Raw genomic sequence first — 23,265 nt, forward strand, 5'->3', positions numbered from 1 at the left:
ATCTGATCACGTGGTGCTCAGGTACACTAAGCGTCCCACACTGAAAATGTCTTCATCTAGGAGAGGCTGAAGCATGTGAGCAACAGTCAAGTGAGGCCTTGCTGCCACCAGTTGTGCTTGTGGGTGACTGCCATGTCCTTCCCTGTCCCATGCCACTCTGCAGCAGCAGGTGGGCAGAGCTCAGTGCTGTGGCAGGACGTCAGATGTGGATGGGCTCCTAGAGGTCAGCAGTCCTTGGCCCTTCATTCAGTTTTCCTAACAGTAGACCACCCCAGGCTTCCCACTCAGACCAGGGAAGCACCACGGGCAGTGTTGTCACTCAGAGTTCAGATGTGACCTCGCTTTGCTTCCAGTTCTTCTCATCTGGGCTCTGCGAGCTGACGAGGGGTGGGGGAGCTTGCCCTTGGCGTAGCTTCATGGCCTAGCCCTCAGCAGCCACCCCTCCCCAGCCTGGGTGCCCCTCCCACACGCACTGCTTCTCTACCTACTGGGCCCTCCTGGCCTTGCCCTCTACCCTCTCCATGCCCTCTGCAACCTGCCCTTTAGCCCTGAGGCTCCCTGAGGTCATGGTCCCTTTCGCTCTGCACCCTTCCTACCCTCTAGTGTCCCCATTCCTCCCCACTCTTGGCCTGTGTGATATAAGAAGGAATATGTATTGGGGTCCTCCTCTCTTTTCCTGGCACCTAGAATGCAAAATGCTGGGACTCCCCCTTTGTACGCTAATGAGATGCCTGGTGGCTGGGGCCCCTGGAGAGTCCAAGGAGCGGGGCTGGCCTCCAGGTGAGCCACCAGGCCATTAAAGGGTCAGAACTTCGGTCTTGTCCCACCCCCAACCTCATGGCAGAGCAAAGGGGCTGCAGGCTGAGTGGAAGACCAGCAGCCAGTCATGCCTGCATAATGAAGCCTCCATAAAAACACAGGACAGGTTGGGACCCCTTGTGAGTTGGTAGCCATGAGGAGGTGCAGGAGGGTGCTGCACCCCAAGAGGGCATGGAAGCTCCTGCGTCTCCCAGTACCTGCCCAGGGCATCTCGTCCATTCGGCCAGTCTGAGCTGCGTGCTCTTTAGTGCAGGAGCAGACGTAAGTGGGGAGCGCGCCTGCATTCTGTGAGCCATTAGCCAACCACAGCTCCAGGGCGGGGCGTGGAACCTCAGTTTAGAGCCAGTGGGTCAGGTACGCGGGACACCTGGCATCTGAAATGGGATGTCCTATGCTACTGGGCGCCAACCTGTGGGTCTGCACCCACCCCAGGTGGACATGTCAGAACTGAGTAAAGCTGCAGGACACCCTACTGGTGTCCACAGGGCATTGGATTGTTGCAGGAGAGAAAAGGCCTCCTGGGGTCAGAAGGGAAGTTGGGATGTGGGAGGAGTAGAAGAAAAAGCATCTCAGCTTCCCTGCCCCAGCCCTTGCCCGTCTTCACAGAGGGTCCTCAGAGGCCTGTTGTGAAGTCCACATGGCTCAGCTGCTGTCCGGCTCTTTCTTTTTCTTCTTCTTTATTTAAGTCATCGGTGTCCCCTCCTATCAGATTGGACACAGGTATCAAGCATGGACAGTCAGCCAGGCCTTGCTCGGGCACAGGAGGTCAAACTGTGCTAAGACACGCAGGCCTCTGTCCCAGGACACCTCCCTGCCACCTGCCCTGTGCCCCAGCTTGTCACACACACAGGAATTTTGAGCAGACTGAGCAACAGGCAGGGAGCCAAAGTCCTGAGCTGGCCCCTCCCAGTCCTGGAACAGCCTTTCAACCCTCAGCAGAGAACTGAAATCAGCCCTGTTCACCTTTGGTTGAAAGGACTCTAAATGTGTCACCTCTCCCAGACATTGCCCTTCAAAGGCTTTTTCAATGTTGAGTGAAGACCTTACTTGCAAAATATTAGCAAGGAGGTGCTCTTCAGGATGCAAAAGGACATTTTTCTAAATCATATAGTGAGGAAGGCTCTGAAGGGCCAGAGGACGCTGGACGAGAAAGCTGTGGGTGCTGGGAGAGCCCCTTCCCCTTGGCCTTGGCCAGTTCCTCCCACTTCCCCTGAGCTCCATGCCTTCCTCAGGGGCCTCAGCCCTGCTCAGTGCCGGGGAGCCACTGTCCAGGCCAGGCCCCTGCCTAGCCAGCCTCCTGGTCTCCATCTGTGGAGTGGACACAGGAGGACACACACCAGGTGGCCCTGGGGACTGAGTGAGTCAGGACAGGGAAAGGCTGTAAAGGCTGTAGCCCAGAGCCCATCTTGTGGCTCTGGGATACAGAGCCACAAGTTCAAAGCCAGCTTCAGCAACTTAGCGAGACCCTGTCTCTAAATAAAATATTTAAAAAGGGCTGGAGATGTGGCTCAGTGGTAGAACACCCCTGGGTTCAATCCCTAGTACCACAAAAAAAAAAAAAATAGACTTTCAGATTTCTTGAAATCCAGTCTAGAAGTGATGCCCATTGGGAGCTCTTCGTACGGTGCTGTCTGCCACAGAATGTGGAACCAAATATTCTCCTACAGGGAATGGGTTCCATAAATCCTTCCCTAAGCCCGATGACGCCACAGCCTAGGAAAGAGGCAGGCCTGCCCGTGTGTGGCCAGGTGGCGAGGAGGGCCTCAGTCGGCAGTTGCGGTTGTGTCTGTGCAGAGGGGAACCGCACAGGTCCGTGTGCACACGCCCCGCTAGACTGTGGCATCCAGGAAGTGGCAGCAGTTGCCTCTGGGAGGGCTGTTGTGAGCGACAGGGCACAACCTGTGGCTTTCCTGCCATTGGCAATACTGTGTATTTTGAAATGTAATCTGAAAACTCCTCTCGTGACTGGTGTCTTAATGACACAGCGACCTAAGGGTGAGGAACATGGAGCAGGGTCGGGCTGCCTGGCTTCACTTCCAAGCTCCACCACCAGGTGGGTGAGCTCTCAGGATTTCTGACCCCTCGCGCCTCGGGTTCCTCATCTATGAAATGAGGTTGAAAAGGCCCTTGCACAGGGCCTGAGTGTGAAGCGGGATGTTCCATGTGAAAGCTCTTAGTCCCCTGTCACCTAGGAAGTGAGCACCCAGCACTAGCCATGCTGCAGCACCTTCCCATCAGGGCCCAGGGAGTTGAGTGAGAACTGCCCAGATCAGGCCCAGCCCTGGCCTTTCTCCCCCTGACAGGGAGAGAAATCTCCAAATCTCCCCATTGGACTCTACTCCTCGAGGTGAGCCTGGCTCCTCTGGTACCTGCCTCTGTCACCAGCTGTCCACCTGAGGGGCTTGTTGCAGCCTTGTAATTATAAAATCACATCTCTGAGGAACCTTGGAACTGGTCCCCAAGTTCTCCACTTTGGATTGGAACCTGCTTTCCAGAAAGATGCTCATATGCACCAAGGAAGCTGGGCTTGTGGCAGGACCTGGCAGCCTGCTCGCCCCATGTGTCCTGGCCCAGGTCAATACCTCAGGCATATTGTAGGAGTGCCCAGCCTCCTGTAGGGGCTCCAGCTCCATACCCTCTAGGTGCTTGCCGTGAAGGACGATTGTCCCGGCCATCAACCATCAGTTCTGGAGGGGCCCTGACGTCCTCCTTTCTGCTCTCAGGGGTCTAACGTGATGGAAGAGCAGGACCTGCGGGAAATCGGCATCAGTGACCCACAGCACCGGCGAAAGCTGCTCCAGGCTGCACGCTCTCTGCCCAAGGTGACCACCAATAGCGCTGTAGCCTTGGCCTCTGCCAGGGCCAGCTCCATTTCCATCTGCCTCCTAAGACTGGGAACAGGGAAGGAGCTTGGCTCTGGTGTGCAGATCTCAGTGGGGTGTCTGCCCCTCATCGTGGGGCCCCAGAGAGCACCAGGTCCTGTTCCCTTCCTCACTAAGTCCTGAAGCTTCTGGAGTCAGCGGAGCTCTAGGGACATCGAGCATCCTGTTGGGGCTGAGGAGGGATCCTCCTGGCTCAGGAGCCAGGTGCCACAGACTTGGCCTGACACCAGAGCCCGCTTTGGGGTTTCTCCTGCCTCACAGTGTCAGGCCAGCCCATCCTGACCCTGGCATCTGGCCCTCCCCAGGGAGACCTGGTAGGAGCAGGCAGCAGAGGAGGCAGCTTCCCAGGAGCTAGTGGGCCTGAGCCTTGGCCTCTGTGCTGGTGCAGTCCTGTCCCGTCCACTGCCAGCACTCAGGAAGCACCACTGCCCTGTCTCTGCAGCCTGATAGAAAGGGCTGTGCCAAGATCAGTCTTGGGAGTACTAGGGAGTCAGGCCCTTTGTCCCTGCATCCCCGTCCTGTGGGTCTAAGATGTCGGTCCCACCTCTTTGCCCTGTAGGTAAAGGCCCTGGGCTATGATGGGAACAGTCCCCCATCCGTCCCCTCCTGGCTGGAATCCCTGGGACTGCAGGACTATGTCCACTCCTTCCTGTCCAGTGGCTACAGCTCCATCGACACTGTGAAGAACCTCTGGGAGCTGGAGCTTGTCAACGTGAGTACGGCTCCAGGCTGGGCCGCCGGCCCCTCCTGACCTGCAGGTTCCCTCGGTGACAGCCTAGTCCACAGCAGGAGGCCTAGAGCTGGGGGGCTGGGGTCTGTCAGCCACTGACCTGCCTGCCCCCCTCCTCGCTGCCCAGGTCCTGAAGGTCCACCTGCTGGGCCATCGCAAGCGCATCATTGCCTCCCTGGCAGAGAGGCCCTACGAGGAGCCACCGCAGAAGCCCCCAAGGTTTTCCCAGCTGAGGGTGAGTTGGGGGGAGGGAAAGGGCACATCTGTGTGCTTGCTCTTGGCATTTGGTGACTTCTTCAGAGACTGTGTGACCTCTGCATACAGGAGAGACAAATCCCTGCCCTCCCTCACAGAGGTCAAGACAAGCTCAGGAGAGAAAGGCTTTTGCCTGGTTATTTATCACAAACACTTGAGATGGACTATAATAAAGAACCCAGTTTAAATATCACAAAGTTTATAGACCCCAAGCTCAGTGGGACCTGTCTGACCATTGAGCTCAGCTGATGGGGACAAGGCAGGGTGGGGCAGGGAGGCTGGAGGAGCCCCCTTCCAGCCCTCTGACTGAGCCAGACAAAGCTAGGGGTCTCCAGCCAGGATGCTCAGCTTCCTGGGCCCCTCCCAAGTCTTCAGATTGAGAATTCCTGCAGGGTCAGTAAAAGGATCTATGTTTTTCTTTTTCTTTTTTTGGCACTGGGGATTGAGCCCAGGGGCACTTAACCACTAAGCCACACCCCCAGCCCTTTTTTGTATTTTATTTAGAGACAGGGTCTCACTGAGTTGCTTAGGGCCTTGCTAAGTTGCTGAGGCTGGCTTTGAACTCATGATCCTCCCATCTCAGCCTCCCCAGCCACTGGGATTATAGGCTTGCACCACATGTCCTGCAGAATCTGTGTTTTTAAAAGCCTCACAAATGATGATTGCTCAAGCCAGGTGATCCCTGACTGCGGAAATATGCTAGAGTCTGTTCAGGGTACGCTTCCCCAAAACCTGCAGGATAGAACAGGCTGTGATGGCAAGTGACATGGCAGCCCTGCCCCGGCCCCTGCACTAGTTCCTGCCTGTTGCACATCCCATTCAGCTCTGCAGAGTTCAGAAAACAGGCTATTTCCTTCCCTTCCATGAGAGGAGGCTGAGGCCTGGCCCCATTCTCAAAACCAAACACCCAGCTGACTTTGCTCTCAGGGAGCTGGGGAGGCCAGCCGTGGTGCCCTCTGCAGTTGAGTGGTGTCTTGAGAAAGGCTTTATATTTAGTCATACAACCCAGAGACCGGCAATGGATTATTAGGGATGACTTCATCTTTGGGAAATCCTACTCTGGTTCCCTTACCCTTTAACCATCTTTTTGGTATAGCCCCAGCCAAGGGACACTCTTGAACTACAAGTGGTCCTGATGGCCTCACCCCAGGCTCATTGCTGTTGGCTCTCAGCTCCCTGCTTCTCCTGTCCCACTGACCTGCCCATGCCCAGCCTCAGTCAGCCCAGCACCCCTGACACCTCCAGCTTGCCACTGGACTGGGCTGATGACTGGTCGGCGTCACCCAGTTTCTCCCCCTACAGTGCCAAGACTTGATTTCCCAGACCTCATCCCCACTGAGCCAGAATGATTCCTGCACCGGGCGGTCAGCAGACCTGCTGCTGCCTTCTGGGGACACAGGCAGGAGGCGGCATGACAGTCTTCAGGACCCTACAGCAACCTCTCGAGCAGAGCGTTTCAGAATCCAGGTAGGCAGAAGGGACTACAGCCAGGTCCCCTGGATAGGGCAGGGCCTCCAGGAGCCACCTGCTATGGCTGAGCACTGTTGTGCTGGCATGAGTCACGAGTGACCCCAGCCTGCTCCCCTCACTCACCACGCAGCTCCCTGGGTGAGGCCCGTCCAGCCCCAGGCCTCCCAGAGCAGACTGTAGTGCACGCGTTGGGGCTGCCTCTGCACACCACACCCCAGTCGTCCTCCTCACACTCGCTCTGCTGGCTTCTCTGGGACCATAGCCTCCCACAGTCCAGCTCCGCAGGCCCTTGCTGGTCACCACAGCCATCACAGAGCCCTTGTCCCCTCTACTCTCGTCCTGTCTGTTCCTCAGCACCAGTGTCCCTAAGCCCCAACTCCACGTCATCATCCCACCTGCCCAGCAGAACCTCATCACAGGCTGCAGGGTGCCTCCAGCCCCTGCCCAGGGCTAGCGCCTCTTGCACTGAGAGCTCTCTGCCTTGGGGCTAACTTTCAGGGCTCCCAGATTTACTCAGGACTTACCTGTCCCAGCTCCAGCCTTGCTCACATTTCTGGCTTTATCCCTTGTCTGTCCCTTGGCCTGTCCAACACCATAGTGACACGTGTCCCTCTGCCCCCAGGGTGAACTCTGCCCTCCACTCACCCCTCCCACTGCTCCCCACCATCCCTGGGGTCTCCCATACCTTTCCACAGCCGAGCCACATGTTTTTCTTTCCACATTTTTTTATTGGTGCATTGTAGTTGCACATATTGATGGAGTTGTTGTTACATATTCATATATGCAAACAAGGTAACGATATAATTTGTCCAGTATCACTCCCAGCATTTCCCGCCTCCCTCCCACCCTTTGGTCTCTTTCCTCTACTGATTTCCCTTTAATTTTCATGAGATCTCCACCCCCACATTTCTTTTCCTTTTTCTGCTCTAGCTTTCACATGAGAAAAACATAATGACCTTTGATCTTCTGAGTTTGGCTTATTTCTCTTAACATGATGGTCTCTAGTTCCATCCATTTTCCTGTAAATGACATAAATTCATTTTTCTTTATGGCTGAATAAAATTATATTGCATATACAAAGGACATTTTCTTTATCCATCATCTACTGATGGACACCTAGGCGGGTTCCATAGTTTGACAGCCATGAATTATGTACGTTCTAATATGTACGTCACCCCTCAGCTTCAGTGGCTCTGTGTGGAGACTCTGCGTGTTGCTGGGAGTGGGAGTGAGTCTTTAGCGTTTCCTGAATCTTCCTTCCACTGGGGCCTGGACTAGAGTACCCTCTCCCCACCCCTAGCTGCTGCCAGAAGGATCCATTGAAATGTGGCCTTGCCCTGGTGTTTCACTTCCCCCACCCCAACCCCAGGACTGAGTCCACAACCCTTGACTGGGATGTGAGGCGCTCTGGCACCTGGCTCCTGCTGTGGCCACCCCTGTTCTGTGTTGAATGGCCCACAGCTAATGCTCCTCTACGTGCTCTGCTGTGTGGTCCCTCCATCTTTTTCGAGACTCATCAGACAATGCTGACCCCTCCTTGCAGCCCTGCTCCTGGCTGGCTTGGGTCCCAGCTGCTCTGCCTATTCCTTGGTGTCAGTAGTGCCCCCCACTCCACCACAGTCTGCTTTTCTGCCCCCCCCCCAACCTCTGCTCTGACCCTTGACCTCATTGAGGTCACCAGCTTCCTCCCTGATGTGGAGCCAAACAGGCCCCTGGGCTCCCTTGGAGCAGGTGGGCAGCTATCCAACTATCTGACTGTGTGTTTTGCAGGAGGAGCACCGCGAGGCCAAACTAACCCTGCGGCCGCCCAGCCTAGCCGCCCCCTACGCCCCCGTGCAGAGCTGGCAACACCAGCCAGAGAAGCTCATCTTCGAGTCCTGCGGCTACGAGGCCAACGTGAGTCACTCTCGCCCTCTCAGTGGCCAGCCTCCCTGCTCCCACCCCTTCCCACAGGCCCCTGACCCTCTGCAGTGCTAGGCCAGGGCCATCCTCTGCCCTCAGCTGTTCCTAGAAGCCAAGGGGAGAAGCAGAGGCCTCTGGGTAGGTCTAACCAGAAGTGAAAACGGGGGCCTCCCCAGCTGGGGTAGGAAGGGTGTTGTTGGGAGAGGTGAATACTGTATGGTGGGACGTCCCAGATTTCCTGGGTCACCTGCATGGATGCAGACATTCCTTGCTGATCCCAGTTGCTGCTTGTTTCACAGTATCTGGGCTCCATGCTGATCAAAGACCTGCGCGGGACAGAATCCACGCAGGACGCCTGCGCCAAGATGCGGGTAGGCTACCTTTGTGATGAGGGGGCGTGCCTAGGACAGAAAGCAGCAAGCTGAGTCCTGGCTGCAGCTGTCCAGGCCCACCACACTGCAGAGGGATGGAAGGGGGCAGGGGCCGTGGATTCCAGGGGAATGGGGCGTTCTCAGGACCACCCTTGTTTTCCTATAGAAATCCACCGAGCACATGAAGAAGATCCCCACCATCATCCTGTCCATCACATACAAAGGTGTCAAGTTCATCGATGCTTCCAACAAGGTGTGCTTCTTAGGAGGACTAAGAAGGGGTGGGGCCATCTCCCCTTCCGAGCCATGGGGCTCGAGACAGGCAACCTGGACCCTCTTTTTACTTCCTGTGTCCACCACTTCCGCAAGTTCTTGTCTCTCATATGCTCCCTATCCTTGACCCTGGATCCTACCCCTGTCCCCACTGTAGTGGCAGCTGGTGCTGCCTTCCCAACTCGGGTCTACTGGCTTCCCTGCTCATGGGCCCTCAGTGGTGTATCCCTCAGGGAGCAGAGGACTCCCCACGCCCCTCCTGAGACCCTTTCCACCTCCCCCTACCCTTGGTGGTGGCAGGGGCTGGAGAGAGCTCATGGTTGGCGGTAAAGGCTTCACTGCCTTAGTTGCCGTGGTCCAGGTGAGACCCACACTTAGGCCAGGCAAGACACTGCCCTCACTCCCACTGTTGGGGGGAAGAAGTGGGGTTGGCTATTGTCTAGGCTGAGATGAAGAAAGGTAGCAACGTGGGAGGCCGGGGTTTCTGGCGGTGCCAGAAACATTCTGGGTGGAGCCCAGAAACACCAGAACACTGCTTCCCCCCAGAACGTCATCGCAGAGCACGAGATCCGCAACATTTCCTGTGCAGCCCAGGACCCGGAGGACCTCTGTACCTTTGCCTACATCACCAAGGACCTGCAGACTAGCCACCACTACTGCCACGTGTTCAGCACAGTAGATGTGGTGAGTGAGGGGCCACCTGGGCCCCAAGAAGGCAGTGGGGACTGTGAGCCCTGGAGGGGTCTGGCCCTCTCTGGCTGGGCACGGAGGGCTGCTGTCCTGGCCCCTGCTGGAGCTTGGCAAAATGTGTAATTCCTGAGTGGAGCCCAGCAGCATCCATTCCTGTCCCTTTCATGTAGTGAGGAGACTGAGTCTCAGAGATGAAGGAGTGGCTGGCCCCGCGGCTAGCAACAGAGGTTTTCAGCTCTTGGCTCAGTGTTTATTGGTCAGGCAAGGCCTTTGTTCCCCAGCCTTCTGTTTGTGAACCCACTGCCCCAGCTCCCCAAACCTTCAGTGGACAGGCTCCTGAAGTGCCCTCTGCGTCGCTCTGGGGCAGCAGTGCCCTCCCTCCGCAGTAGGCGTCTCCCAGAGGGCTGCAGAGTTACCTCCTCCGCACACAGCTGCCCACAGAGCCTGGACAGGAGCTTACAGCTGGTGCCAGGGATGCTCTCTGCCCTGAGACCAGGCCTGGCCAGGACCCCAGGCCATCTCCTCACCTCAGCAGGGGCGTCAGGTCCCTGTCACCCTCAGGAAAAGGAGCTATTTCCAGAATCTCTGTGGTTCCTGAACGCAGATCTCTTTGGATAGTCCCTGTCCCTGGGTCCTGATCCAGCTCACCCTCTGCTTGCTCTGGGCCAATGGGGTCTAGGAGCCTGGGTTCTGAAATCAGGCACCCAGCTGTGCCATTTGTGGCTGTGATATCTTGGAAATGTCACCTCACCTGTTTTCCTCCTCTGTACAAAGGGAATTATAACCAGCCTCATGGGGCTGCCTGAAGCTTAAATGAGGTGATCCACAGGACCCTGGTGGTCGATGGCTGATTACCTGCAGCTGACCCTGCTGTAAAGCAGCACCCATGCTCCTACCATCACCACACTTTGTAAAATCAGTCAAGACCACAGAGTGGGCCTGGCCCAGTGGCACACACCTGTTATCCCAGAGACTCAGGAGGCTGAGGCAGGAGGATCACAAGTTCAAGGCCATCTTCAGCAATACAGTGAGACTGTCTCAAAACACATTTAAAAAGTACTGGGTGTAACACTGTGGTAGTGCCCTGGCCTAGCGTGCACAAAGCCCTGCATTCCATCTCTAGCACCACAAAAAAGAAAAAAGAAACGATCTTAGGGTTTATGGGCAAATAGAGTTGAGGCATAATACTAGCAAATTTGTCAGTGACATAGTTAAAATTTAAAAATTAGAACAAAACCACTAGCACTATTTTATTCATGTTAGATCATTAAGAAATACCTTTAATACTACAGTAGCCATAGTTCTACCTTGAGAAGGACCTGAGGTTGGCCTGCAGGACGTGCACTCCCAGCCAAGTTTGCAAGTTGGAGGCTAGCCTGGGCAACGTGAGAGAGACCCTAAGCAACTTAGCACGACCCTGTCTCAAAATAAAAAATTAAAAGGGCGGGGGATGTGGCTCGGTGGTAGAGTGCCCCTGGCTTCAGTCCCTGGCACCACAATAAAGAATTGCCCTCCTTAGCCCAGGCCCACTGCCTTGTGGGAAGAGAACAAAAGTGAGGGAGAGAGGAGAGAAGGGCAGAGACGGAGGAGTCAACCACACAGTGTCCGGGAGGTGGGCAGGCTGCACAGCCTGGGTACCTTCTGAGGCACCGTGCAGATGGCACGTGAGCTCTGTTCCTCTCACGTGACTCGGCTCAGCAGGCTGCGGGTTTTATGTGTACCTAGTGTTTCTGTCAGACAAAATCGTACCCAAGGAAACAAAAAAACTATTTAAATTTTGGTACTGGGGATTGAACCCAGGGTGTTTTCCACTGAACTACTTCCCTAGCCCCTTTTTTAGATAGGGTCTCACTAAGTTGCTGAGACTGGCTTCAAACTTGGATCCTAACTGTATTTTGTTCAAATTTTTCCCTAATGTGCCACTTGCATTGGAACAAATTTGGTTTTTTCAAAACAACAATTCCGTATTCCCTGTGAGGGTGGGGAAGGTGTCAGGAGGCAGGGGGTGACTCCTAAATCCAAGCATTCAAGTAGGCTCTGCTTCCTCCCAGAACCTGACCTATGAGATCATCCTGACGCTGGGCCAGGCGTTCGAGGTGGCCTATCAGCTGGCCCTACAGGCCCAGAAGTCCAGGTCGCTGGGGGCCTCTGCTGTCGAGATGATCGAAACAAAATCTTCCAAACCGGTGCCTAAGCCTCGGGTGGGCACAAGGAAGTCCGCAGTACGTGGGCCCAGTCGTAAGACTCCCCGGCTCCCTGACCCAGGGTTGCAGCTTGGGCTCCCTCCTCCCCAGGGACAGCCCTCTGGCCCCTACTCCCAGGCCCCTTCCCCGCCCCAGGGCCACAGCTCCTCTGCCCCAGGGTCTGCTGCTCCCCTCCTCTGTCAGGACAGGCCACCATGGGGCTGCTGAGAGCGGGGCCTGTGGGAGCCCACAGTGACCTGGTCCCTGTGTGTGTGTGTCTGCTTGCTCTGCACCCCAGGTACCGCTGACCCCCGATAGTCGCTGTTGTCACTGTCACTCCTGCACCACCCACCGCCCCTCCTACCTGCCGCTGCCGTCTGTTAGTCCTGGAGTCAAGGTCTTTGCGCCTCCTGCTGTCTTGTGTGTCAGTCTCCCTCAAGTGACGTGAGCTTTCTCAGACTCTGGTGGCCTCTCCTCTACCTGCACTGACACTCTCTTCTTTCCTGAGACACCCTCTGCCCTTCCTGTGTGTGCTTTAGCTGTTTCTCTGTCGTGTCCCCTCCTTGAGGTCTGGGGTGACTGCTGTGGTCTTCCTCAGCCTGAGCTCTCTGGCCCCATTACAGGGCCCCAGGACTGGGGTTTGCAGGCCCCACATGGGATGGGTTTGGGGCTCAGAGCAGGAGGCTCTAGTGGGGTTGGTTCCTTTACCCACACAGTCCTAGGAAACCCCTGGGAGAGGCACTTGTCTCTGGAGGTGCTCCAGCGAGCTGACACTCCTCCTGTCCCCTCCCAGGGGCCTGCTCTTTGGCTCTACGCTGGGCCCCCTGCCCCTGGCCCAGGAGCAGCCTGCTCACTCTTGCCCCATTTCCTTGTTTGGCAGCTGGAACCACCCGACACTGACCAAGAGGCCCAGTCCCACGCCAGTGTCTCCTGGATTGTGGACCCAAAGCCAGACTCCAAGCGGAGCCTCAGCACCAAGTATGAGACCACTATCTTCTAACAGCCCACCCTGTCTCCACTAGTCTCACTGTGCCTTTGCCGTCCGATCTTTCTGCTGTCTCGACTCTCTCCTTCCAGCTGCCACCACCACGGCCCCACCTTCGCGGGGACCTGCCCCCCTCCCGGGCAGCAGCTGTAGATGCTACACTCACAGCTCTTGTACCTAATACCACCGAACACTGTGAATTCTCCCCTTGGGCTGAGGACAGCTGGGGGGGCGAGTTGCCTTTGAGGTGGGCACGAGGGGCAGAGGGCTCTACTGCGACCAGGAGCCCTGCAGTGGGCACTGCATTGCTGAGGGGTGGGCTTTGGGCGAAGCCAGCGGGTGCCTGGGAGCTCTGTGGAGCTGGCTGTTCTCTCCCGTCTTCCATCCTGAGCCACAGCTGGATGCCAAGAGCTAACTCCGTTCACCTTTCCTGACACAACCAACCACTGTGACCACCTGGTGCCAGAGCACCCTGCACTCTGCCCAAGCTGGATGCAGGGCGCAGGGCTGTGAGCATCTGAGGCCCACAGGCTGGCGTCTCAGGGCTCCTTGTCCTGGTGGGCCTTCCATGCCCAGGAAGCAGGGGCCTGTGGTTGTCTCCTCCTCACATCTCACCACTGAGAACAGGTGTAGCGGTCCTGGCTCTGCAGCCCAGCTCACGAGGAGGAGGCCCTTTCTGTAGGATCCAGCTCAAGGGGGGCCTGGGTCCCACACACGTGCACTCTTCTCCCCCAGAGCAGCTGCCTGGGCACAGGGCCTGACCAAGCACCTCCCGTGGTCTCTGGGAGCTTTGACTCTTCTCCCCAGTCTGGGGACCTGAGAGAGCCACTGTCCAGTGCCCGACTGGCCTCTCTCCCAACTCCACTCCTCTGGGAAGGGCCAGGCCATCTCTCCTCACAGCCGCTGGACAGTGAGCGAGTCCTGGAGGAAGGCCGCACTCCCCACCGTGGGCGGCCACGGTTCGAGGGCAGGAGACAGGAAAGAAGTGATTTCATGGGAAGTGGCACGTGGCAGATGTAGCGCAGTCCAGAGCAAAATCCAGCAATTAGAGCCACCCCACGGTGTAAACCAGGGTGGGTCCTTCTGCTGCCTGCCTGTCCTTGTACCTTCCTGAGCCAGAGGCAGTGATGGGCTGGGGGGCAAGGGCCTTTCTGTCCTGCTTCTGTTTCCTGTCAGTCTCCTCCGCCTTGTGCAGGCCCCTTGGTTAACCCTCTCCTCCCCCCATTGTTTGCTTCTGCCAAGCTGAGCCACTGAGGAACCACACTGTGCTGCGGAAACAGCCGTGGGGAGCAGGCTCTGCCCCCTGCCACCGCCACCTGGCCTGCAGCTCTGAAGACCAGCCCAGCCGCCTGCAGGACCTCCTCTCAGCTGCTTGGCCCGGGTCTGCCACCACCAGGTCCTGCAGAGTGAGCCCTGCCTGGTGCGGAGGAGCACTCCAGGCCTCTAGCAGATGAGCCTGGAAGCCCAGAGGGTCAAGAAGTGACTTGTCCAGAGTAACATGTTTTTAATAGGAAAAAAAAAATCTTTTTATAAAATGAACTTTTAACACTTGGCTCAAACCTCTAGGTAAAACTGCCAATCTTTAGACGAATAACCATGGGGTCAGAAGACTGAGGGACTGAGATTAGCCAAAAAGCCAGTCGGGAAAGCCCTGTCCTCAGCTTGGGGCCTTGGTCTGGCCTGGGATGTGAGGAGCAGGCAGTGGCCCTGGGTGGGTGAGTTGGAAGGAGCAGGCCCAGGTGAGGGGATTCCTGAGGGGCTGCTTCTCAGACCCAGCAAGGTGGCTGCTGTCCTTCACAGACTGCTCAGTTTCTGTCCCCATCTAGAGCTGGACTCGGGTTCTTCAATAAGAACACAGCCTCAAAGGCACCTGGGCTGAAGCAGAGGTTTCTGGTCTGCTCCTGGGGTTCCCAGTGTAAAGGTTCAGGGGCCAGAAGGGAGGGGGGCAAACAGTCTCTGGTGCCAGGATGTCATGGTTGGTACTGGGAGCTCCCGGTGGCTTACCTGGTGGGCATTGGGCACTGCCCAGGCTGGCTGCCCCACATGCCCCGCTGATATTCTGCCTCAGTCAAGTTAAACGGGAAAATCGCCGTGTTTTGGGCATTAATGGGAAGGTCAGCTAAGATTGCTACTTGCCAGTTGGTGACTTGCCTGACCAGGTCTGTGTGATTGGGCTGCTTTTGGTTCTCTGCATTATGGTTTGAGTGTTGAGTTCTCCACTGCTGGGCACATATGGCTCCAGGGGTGGAAAAAGTAGATGAGGCGACAGTCCAAGTGATTCCTCCTGTGTGGCCTTGAGGGCAGGCTGTGTCCTGGCATTCCACTGCTGCTTAGCCCTTGCTTTTCATCTGAAAGTTACTTGGGGTTGTTCTTCCTGGGCTGGAGAATTGAAGGGGTGGAGGCAAAGCCAGGCCAGCTGCCGTCCAGTCTCCTCCAGGGCAGGGAGCAGCAGGCAGCGTGCTGCGGGGTCAGCAGGCCTGGTTCGCTCTGGTCCTGGGTGAGTATCCAGGCCTCAGCGGCGCTTCTCTTTCCCAGCAAAGGCTGTGAGTGAGTCTGTGCTGGTGTGTGTGTGCAAAGGCGTGCCCTTGGGCACCTTCCCAGCCCCGGTGGTCACCCAGCAGAGGACAGCAGGCCATGTCCGTCTGCTGAGCGCCCAGACAGTGCCGTGGGGCGCAGCCCTCTCTGCAGTAGAGGCAGGTTGTCCTCCACTTCCAGACTAAACAAGGGCTTGACACCTTGAAGTTGCACCTGGCCATAGGGATCCTCCCCTCAGGTCACACCACGTGGGAAAGACGCAGAGACCCGGTTTCCCAGGCCCTGCGCTGGGCTGCGGCCAGCGCTCCCCGCCGCCCCCTCTCCCCACGTGGCACTCCTGCTCCTCAGCCCGCGTGCACGAAGCCCCGCTGGCGGCTGGAGCTGCCCTTAACACACTACAGAGTCCCTGAAGCTGTCTTGTTTTTAGACACGTGGAGGCATTTCTTCCCCGAAGCTGCTAGTCCTCTGTATTTATTCAGGTGTCTCCTGCTGGGAAGCCTCCAGGGCTGTGCTCCTGTGCCCCGGGGGCGGGATGGGTTTCTCTCTGAATGTGGAAACTAGGAAAGTGACTGGACCTCTCTTGCTCGCTCTGTCCTCCTTTCTTCCTCTACCTTCCCCAGAAAGGAATATTGCAACTTTAAGGTCAGGCTTCTGGTGGACCGGCCCCTGCGCTTCTCAGTGCACCCCACGCCATGTGGCTCCTGCGCCTGCGCGGTGTTTGGGCGGAGCCCACGTGCTCTCAGTCCTGTGCTGGCCGCAGGTCTCCTGGCCTCTGCTCTCCTCTCACCAACCGCCCGCCCTCCCTTCCGCCTTCCTTCTAGGCCCCTGGCCTCCCGGTCAGGCGTTCTGGAGGAGCCTGGGGTTGAGCAGGCGGCGCAGCTTTGCATCAAGACGTTAGAACCAGAGTCTGATCGCGGTCAGCTTTGAGATACCCAGGTCCGCAGAGCGCAGTTCACAAGACTGTTGCTGCTAATGGTGTGGCGATGGGACTGAATTGTAATAAAAATGTTATTTAATCTTTGTCTCTGTATTTTGATACTTGAATGACTTCCCCTTTTGTTTTACTGTACATATAATTGTTAATCTGATTTTGTCTGAATTATAAACATCTTGTGGTACCAAACATAACCAATCTGTGCAGCAACATAGACTGACCTCACTACACAAGAGAGTGTAAATAGTTCTGGGCTTCCAGCTTTGGTTTTGTTATTTTCATAACTGTACAACTTAGAACAGACTGAATTAATAAATGAGAAGTGACACAAAACCAGCCTTATGTTTTGGAGTCTCTGAAATAGGAACTTTATTTCCTGGCAGAAACTTGGATATGGGCTGGGTGCTGCTGCATGTTAGGAATAAGCACCCTACTTTGTTTGGCTTAGAAGGCAGTTTGGGAATTCTGCTCCCTGCCAGGCATTCTTCAAAAGGTAGCTGCCACAGGTGGCCTGTTACAGCTGACCCTGTGAGTGGAGGGGCCCTGCTCTTCACCTCCCCATCCTTAGGAACGTCTGGTTGTGAATACCAGAGAAGGGCCACACTGCTGCAGGTACATCTCTGCATCCTGGGCTGCGCTCTTAGTCCATGAACATTTATTGAACATCCAGGGACCAGGCTGTGCACCTTGGTGGATCTAAAACTGAAGGAAGGCTGTCTCCGTTCAGGAACCTAGAGCTGAAGTGTGGAGGTCAAGTTTTTGATATAACCAGCTAGCTACTGGCCTGCAGCCTCATCATGAGGCCTGTGAGACAGTCCAAGAGTTGTAGAGATGTGAGGGACTAAGTGCCCCCAGAGATGGACAGGGTGGTGCCTGAGCTGGTTTTTAAAGGAGAGAACGTGCCAGGTGCACATCTGTGATCCCAGAGACTTGGGAGGCTAGGACAGGATTGCAAGTTTGGAGCCAGCCTGGGCAACTTAGCAAGACCCTTTCTCAAAAAATTAAAAGGAGATGTAGCTCAGTGGTAGAGCGCCCCTGGGCTCAGTCCCCAGTGCTGGGGAGTGGGAGGGAGAGGAAAGGCACAAACAGGAGCAGCCTCACTGAATACCTGCGTTCTAAGTCCCGTGGAAAACTTTCAGAGCAGCCATCGCCCCAGCCCCACACCTCTGTGGGGAGGTATTATCTCTTCTTCATAGAGAAGGAAACAGGCTCAGAAAGGTTAGAACCCCGCTTAGGCGCCAAGCTGTCCGAGCCCCTGCTCCTAGGCCTGCCTCAACCCAAATGCCCAACACAGAACGTGAGTTTCTGTGAAATCTTCCACTTGTTAAAAGGTTTAAAAACCATTGATCAGCCCAGCACCCTATTTTACTTGTGAAGAAAATAAGGTCCAAGACAAGGAAAGGCTCTTGCCTTAGCCAGCCAGCCCATGGCCGAGGGGTCCCGACCCAGGCTGTGCTTCCCAGAGAGCATCGCAGCACTTAGGCTGGACAGCAGGCAGGGCACAGGCTTGGGGCCACCTCTCCAGCCGCTGTGGCATTGCCCGCGGTAGGAGAAACCTGACAGAAGAGACAAGTCTGGTCATAAATAGTGTCACTACGCCATTGCAATATGGCACTGGGACACGTTGCCACTCATGACCTGCTTCTGGTGCCACCCAGAAGCTCACAGGAGGAGACTTCTACTCTGCCCCCGAGGCCATGGGGCTGATGTGCCCAGGCCTGGGAGGGTGGGAAGGCAGAGTCCGTGGCTGGCACCCAGCCTGCCCCTGAGCCAGAGGTAAATTGAAGGGAGAGAAGGAAGAAGGTGGCATCAAGCTGGGAATAGATGGGACACAACAGCAGTGCAGTGTCCCTCTGCCTCTTTAGCCTGGTCTACACCCTGGAAGCATGCGGACTTCGAGCAGGAAGAGGCCAGGCGATGAGCAAAGTGTCTGCTCTCCGGCCTTAGAGTGGAGCATGGGGAACCTCACAGCCCTCTCCCTCCGCTCCTCTCTGTCCCCCTGAAGAGGCCTGTTTCTGTCAACTTCCCCACATCCTTGCTGGTCTCCTCTTCACAGATGCTCTGTGGCCAAGCTCCTAGGTGGCTGTGGCAATGCCAGTACCAGTGGAAATGTCACCTTCAGCCAGGAGCGGGCCCTGAGGGGGAAGAACCTGGCCACTGGAGCACTTTCCAAGGCAGTGGGAAACACCCTCCAGGCAGCCGCGGCCACCCAGCTTCCTAGAGCGTGTCCAGGTCCCCCGAGTCCCACAGACGGGCTCAGCCAACCCCAGTTGTCTTGCAGTCCCATGGCACAACTTGTCACCAACTAACACCCAAGGACAAGCGCAGGTCTGAACTGTTCAGGCTCAGTGCAGGTGCCAGGACCCCATGCTGTTCTCTCCAGGACTTGGCTGTTGGGGACATAAACAAGCGTGTGCCAAGTAAAGAACTGTCCAGACACAGAAGATAGTTACTATCCGGTAAGTGGAGTGGGGATGATAGGTAGCCACGGGCTCAGGGTGCAGGAGATTTGTTTTCCTACTTACCCCAAATAAACCCCAGATGGCTCACATATATCTAAATGTAAAAAAGAAAAGAAACCTCAAAGCTAGAAAAAAAGGGAGATATTTTTTCATAATCTTGGTATGAGAAAGGTCTTTCCAAACATATTACAAAACTTCATTTTTTTAAAGACTAACATATTCAACTACATAAAAACCAAACAGTCCTGCATAGCAAACTGCTCCATTAAGAAAAACAATTAAAAAAAAAAAAAAAAAAACGATCAGAGCTAGGGCTGGGGCTCAGCGGCAGAGCGCTTGCCTAGCATGTGTGAGGCACTGGGTTTAACCCTTAGCACCATATAAAAATAAGTAGAATAAAATCATGCTGTCCATCTACAACTACAAGAAATAAAATTAATAAAGAAAAGAAAATGAAACAATTAGCCAGGTGTGGTGGTACATGCCTGTAATCCTAGCTACTCAGGAGGCTGAAGCAGGAGGATCCTGAGTTCAAGGCCAGCCTGGACAACTTAGTGAAGCCCAGTTTCAAAAAATAAGAAGGGAGCTATCATGTATAACAAATTAAATAAATTTTTAAAAATAAGAAGGGCTGGGTGCAGCTCTGAGGTAGCACATCCCTGAGTTCAACCCAGGAGCAAAACCAAACCAAATACCTGGAGCTCCTCGCAGGCAACCCTTTCTCTCCTGGCCCCATGTAGAGCCCCTGGGACACCAGCCAGCCAGGACCAGGAAAGGGCAGCCTCGCAAGACAGGAGCTTAGCCAATGGTTGCTCTTCCCCAGCCAAACACCAGAAGAAACACTGTGGCCCCACACCCACCTGTGCTGGCCAGGTGGGGAGCCTAGCTGCCACCTCCCAGGGTTGTCATGAGGTGGCCCAGTGCTCCCACGGGGCAGTGTCAGACCAGGGTAACAAGTGGTCACAGGCGCTCCTACCTGGGAGTCAGAACTCCCACACACCCGCACCCTGGTACCAAGGAGCCTTCTACCTGTGGCGTTGCAGGCCAGGTGGGAACCTGACTTCCACCCCCTGGCAGTAAGGAAGCCCTTCCCTTGCTAGTGTGGTGTCGAACAAAGTCAGGTAAAACAGAGGCCTAAGATGGAAGGTCTCCAAGCAAAACATAAACATGCAAGTTCCAATAGAAAATCCCTCAAAAAATGAAATCCTTAGCTGCCAACCTAACGTCACATATAGGACTTCATACAGAAAACTGAATAGTGCTGACGGGAGAGCTCAACGAAGCCTGGGACACTTGGAGATGTCCCGTGTTCACGAACTGCAGCGCTCCCCACGGTGAGGACGCTCCTTCCCCCTAAATTGATAGAAAAGTTTAACACAAATTCCTACCAAATTCCCACCAGGTTTTTGTCCTCGTTGTTATTTGAAGATTTAGACAGAATTGTTCTATGAAAAGACAAAGAACTAGAACAACTGAAACAATTTTAAAAAATAAAAAATGGGGGGGCTGGGGTTATGGCTCAGCGGTAGAGCGTTTGCCTAGCATGTGTGGAGCCTGGGTTTGATCCTCAGCACCACATAAAAATAAATAAATAAAATAAAGGTATTGTGTCCAACTACAACTAAAAAAATAAATATAAAAAAATTTAAAAATTAAAAATGGGAAGAATGAGTTTGTCCTATTTCAGGACTTACTACACAGCTCCAAGTCAGTACTGTATGGTGCGGCAGTGACCGGCATAGATGGATGGAACAGAAAACAGGACTCAGAAAGACACTGACACAGGTACGTCTACCTGACACAGGTGTAAGGCAGTCAATGGAGAAATGGGGCTGGAGCCAGTGGAAGTCCATAGGTAAAAAGCACACCCCGAACGGAGCCTCACACCTTACACAAAACTTAACACAGAATGGATTACAGACTTAATGTAAGACATAAAAGTATAATAAAACTCTTAGCAAAACAAAGACCATCTTTGGGATCTAGGGCTAGGTAGAGAGTTTTTATAAACTAAACTCACAATATGTAAAAAGAAAAACCTGATAAATTTGACTTCAAAATTAACCATTTCTCTATGAATGTTTTGATTTTTTTTTCTTTTTTCCTTTTATGACACTGGGGATTGAACCCAGAGTCACTTTACCACTACCTCCCCAGTTATTTTTAATTTTTTTTTATTTTGAAACAGAGTCAAAAAGCTGCTGATGGTCTCAGTTGCTCAGACTGGCCTCAAACTTGTGATCCTCCTGCCTTAGCCTCCCAAGTCACTGGGACTATGGGCCCTCCTCTTAAGAGGAAGGCAAGCTACAGACTGGAAAAAACATTTTCATGACTGGGGTTGTGGCTCAAGTGGTAGAGTGCTCGCCTAGCACGTGTGAGGTACTGGGTTCAGTCCTCCGCACCACATAAAAATCAAATAAAGATATTGTATCCACCTAAAACTAAAAAATATTTAAAATTTTTTTTCAAACCATATATTTAACAAAGGAGTAATATTAAGAATACATAAAGCACTCTCAAATCTCAACAGTAAAAGAATAAGCAGTCCGATTAGAATGGGGACAAAAGAACATGAAAAGACATTTCACTAAATAGGATATACAGGATGGCGAATAAGCACACAGAAGGGTACTGAGCATCCTCCGTCATTAGGAAGTACCAACCAAAATTACACTGGGACCCCGGAGCACGCCTGTCAGAACAGATGAAATGAACGGTGACACCACCACATGCTGCTAAGGGCGCAGAGGCACTGGATCCTTCGCACATTACTAGTGAAAGTATAAAATTTCACAATCTGGAAAATAGTTTAGTGGTTTCCTAAAAAACCTAATACACAACTACTGTACGTCCTAGGAGTTACATTCCTGGAAATGTATCCCAAAGAAACAAAGACAGTGCTCACACAAAACCCGTCAATAATGCCCGTGTTCATAGCAGCACGATTCACAATAACCAAATTATGGAAGCTGCCCAGATGTCCATCAAAGGATGCATGGATAAAGTCAGTGTGGTGGAGACACAGTGGAGTCTTATTCAGCCATAAAGAATGAAATTATGTCATTTGCAGGAAATGGATGGAACTTGGAAGCATTGTGTGAAGCAAACAAACCAAACTCAGAAGGTCACGGGTCATGTTTTCTGATGTGTGGAAGCTAGAAAGGGAAAGAAAGGGGGAAAAATTGGGAGGCATCTCATGAAAATAGAAGGGAGACCAGTAAAGGAAGAGAGCCAGGGGAGAGGAGGGCGGGAGAGGGAGGAGAGGTACTCAGGGACGAAGCTGACCCCATTATCATTGTGTAATTGTGCAAATGTGTGACGAAGAATCCTATTATGATGCATAAATGCACTGATTTTAAAATTTAAAAAAACTGTAAATAAATGTTTGTGATAGCTATACTATTATTATAGCTATTATAACACTATAATTTCCAGTCCTAAACTGGAAATAATCCAGATGTTGTTCAACCAGTGAAGGGTTAAATCAATTGTGGTTCATCCGTGTCATGGACTAATAGCAATAAAAAGAAAAATCATCACCGAGCCACAGAACCACTTGGATCAGCCTCCAGAGAATCACACTGAGTGAAAACAACTATCCCCCAAAATGTGGATTCATGTTTTCTGCAGTCCCAGGGATTGAACCTAAGGCTGTACCACTAAGCCACAACCCAGCTCTACTGATTTGTTTTTAAGAGGATGCATGTGTTGGGCAACCATATCTGTACATATTAACATTTGTAGTAAAAACTAGGATCTAGAGACGGTGTAGCACAGCAGGCAACAGTGCCCTGGGAGGGTGTGCAGAGAACCTGCGCTCTAACAGAGCCTGGCCCGTGGTACTCACAAGGTTTCACGTATATATGTACACACCTATGTGTATGTATGCACATTACATATTTCTATATATGAGATCTGTGTGTGCCAGTATATGCATATACTTGCCATCCCATACACTGACTCTGAAAGGATATACATACAAAAAACTAGTAATAGCCATTACTCCTGGACCAGGGATGAGAGAGACTGACTTGTCACTGCGTGTGCTTTGTAGCCTTGTGCAGGGAGTTCCCAGCTGGTCCGGGGGTTACATCCTGATAACCTCACTGGAAGTTGGAAATCTCAAAAGTAGAAAATGCACTTAACACACCTACTGAGTATCGGCTTAAGCGAGCCTACTGTTTACTGCCTACTGTTTGCACTGTTATCTAGCAGAGTGTGTGTGTGTGTGTGTGTGTCTACACTTTTTTTTCCTTCAGTCACGGATGACCCCTGAGGTGAAGCAACAGGAGCTCACTCTTGGGGTGTGGAGGAGAACAAGGCAGGAAGTCCCAGCCTCAGGGGATGACTGCAGCCCATGACGGGCAACAGCAGTAACTCCTGAGAAGGGCAAGCCTGACTTTCAGAATTACACCATGATATTAAAACTGATCTCCAGGAAGAAATTAAAGACATATAAGGAAACAGGAAAACATGGCCTCTTTGCTGGGGGGGAATAAGATATCGAAAGTGTCTCTGGAAGCCTAGTCCTTGGACCTACTGAACAGAGATCAAACGTCCGCAGTCCCCTGCACCCATCATCTCACTTTCTGCAGTTTCAGTTTTCTGCAAACACATTCTGAAAATAGCAAATTGAAAATTCCAGAAATAGTTCATAACTTGCGTGCCATCCTAGTAGTGCAATGGAAGCTGGCACTGGCCTGCTCTGCCCGCCCAGAGAGGGAACAGCACTGTGACAGTGTAAGTAGAAAAGGTATTTCACACACCTACACTA

General features: G+C 53.6%; 1 protein-coding gene and 1 long non-coding RNA gene across 11 annotated transcripts in view; one reads left to right on the plus strand and one right to left on the minus strand.

The window, feature by feature from the left end:
- ANKS1A (ankyrin repeat and sterile alpha motif domain containing 1A) overlaps positions 1–16,362 on the plus strand; it is a 182,101-nt gene extending 165,739 nt beyond the window's left edge. For 2 of the 9 annotated variants that reach the window (XM_081295114.1, XM_081295119.1), the window contains 10 exons: positions 3,543–3,641; positions 4,261–4,413; positions 4,559–4,666; positions 5,974–6,153; positions 7,927–8,052; positions 8,358–8,429; positions 8,596–8,682; positions 9,249–9,386; positions 11,444–11,614; positions 12,456–12,927. In XM_081295114.1, the coding sequence (XP_081151240.1) occupies positions 3,543–3,641; positions 4,261–4,413; positions 4,559–4,666; positions 5,974–6,153; positions 7,927–8,052; positions 8,358–8,429; positions 8,596–8,682; positions 9,249–9,386; positions 11,444–11,614; positions 12,456–12,575 (1,254 nt within the window). In that variant the 3' untranslated portion in view covers positions 12,576–12,927. Of the gene's footprint in view, positions 1–3,542; positions 3,642–4,260; positions 4,414–4,558; positions 4,667–5,973; positions 6,154–7,926; positions 8,053–8,357; positions 8,430–8,595; positions 8,683–9,248; positions 9,387–11,443; positions 11,631–11,873; positions 11,973–12,455; positions 12,928–13,802 lie in introns of those variants that run through there. The other 7 variants (XR_014022095.1, XM_081295116.1, XM_081295120.1 and 4 more) reach the window with 7 other exon arrangements.
- The window catches only part of LOC308650070, a 637,596-nt gene that overhangs the window by 552,791 nt on the left and 61,540 nt on the right, over positions 1–23,265 (minus strand). The gene's annotated exons all lie outside the window — the stretch shown is intronic.

The sequence above is a fragment of the Spermophilus citellus genome, assembly GCF_964194105.1.
Source record: "Spermophilus citellus genome assembly, chromosome: 5".
Lineage (NCBI taxonomy): Eukaryota > Metazoa > Chordata > Mammalia > Rodentia > Sciuridae > Spermophilus > Spermophilus citellus.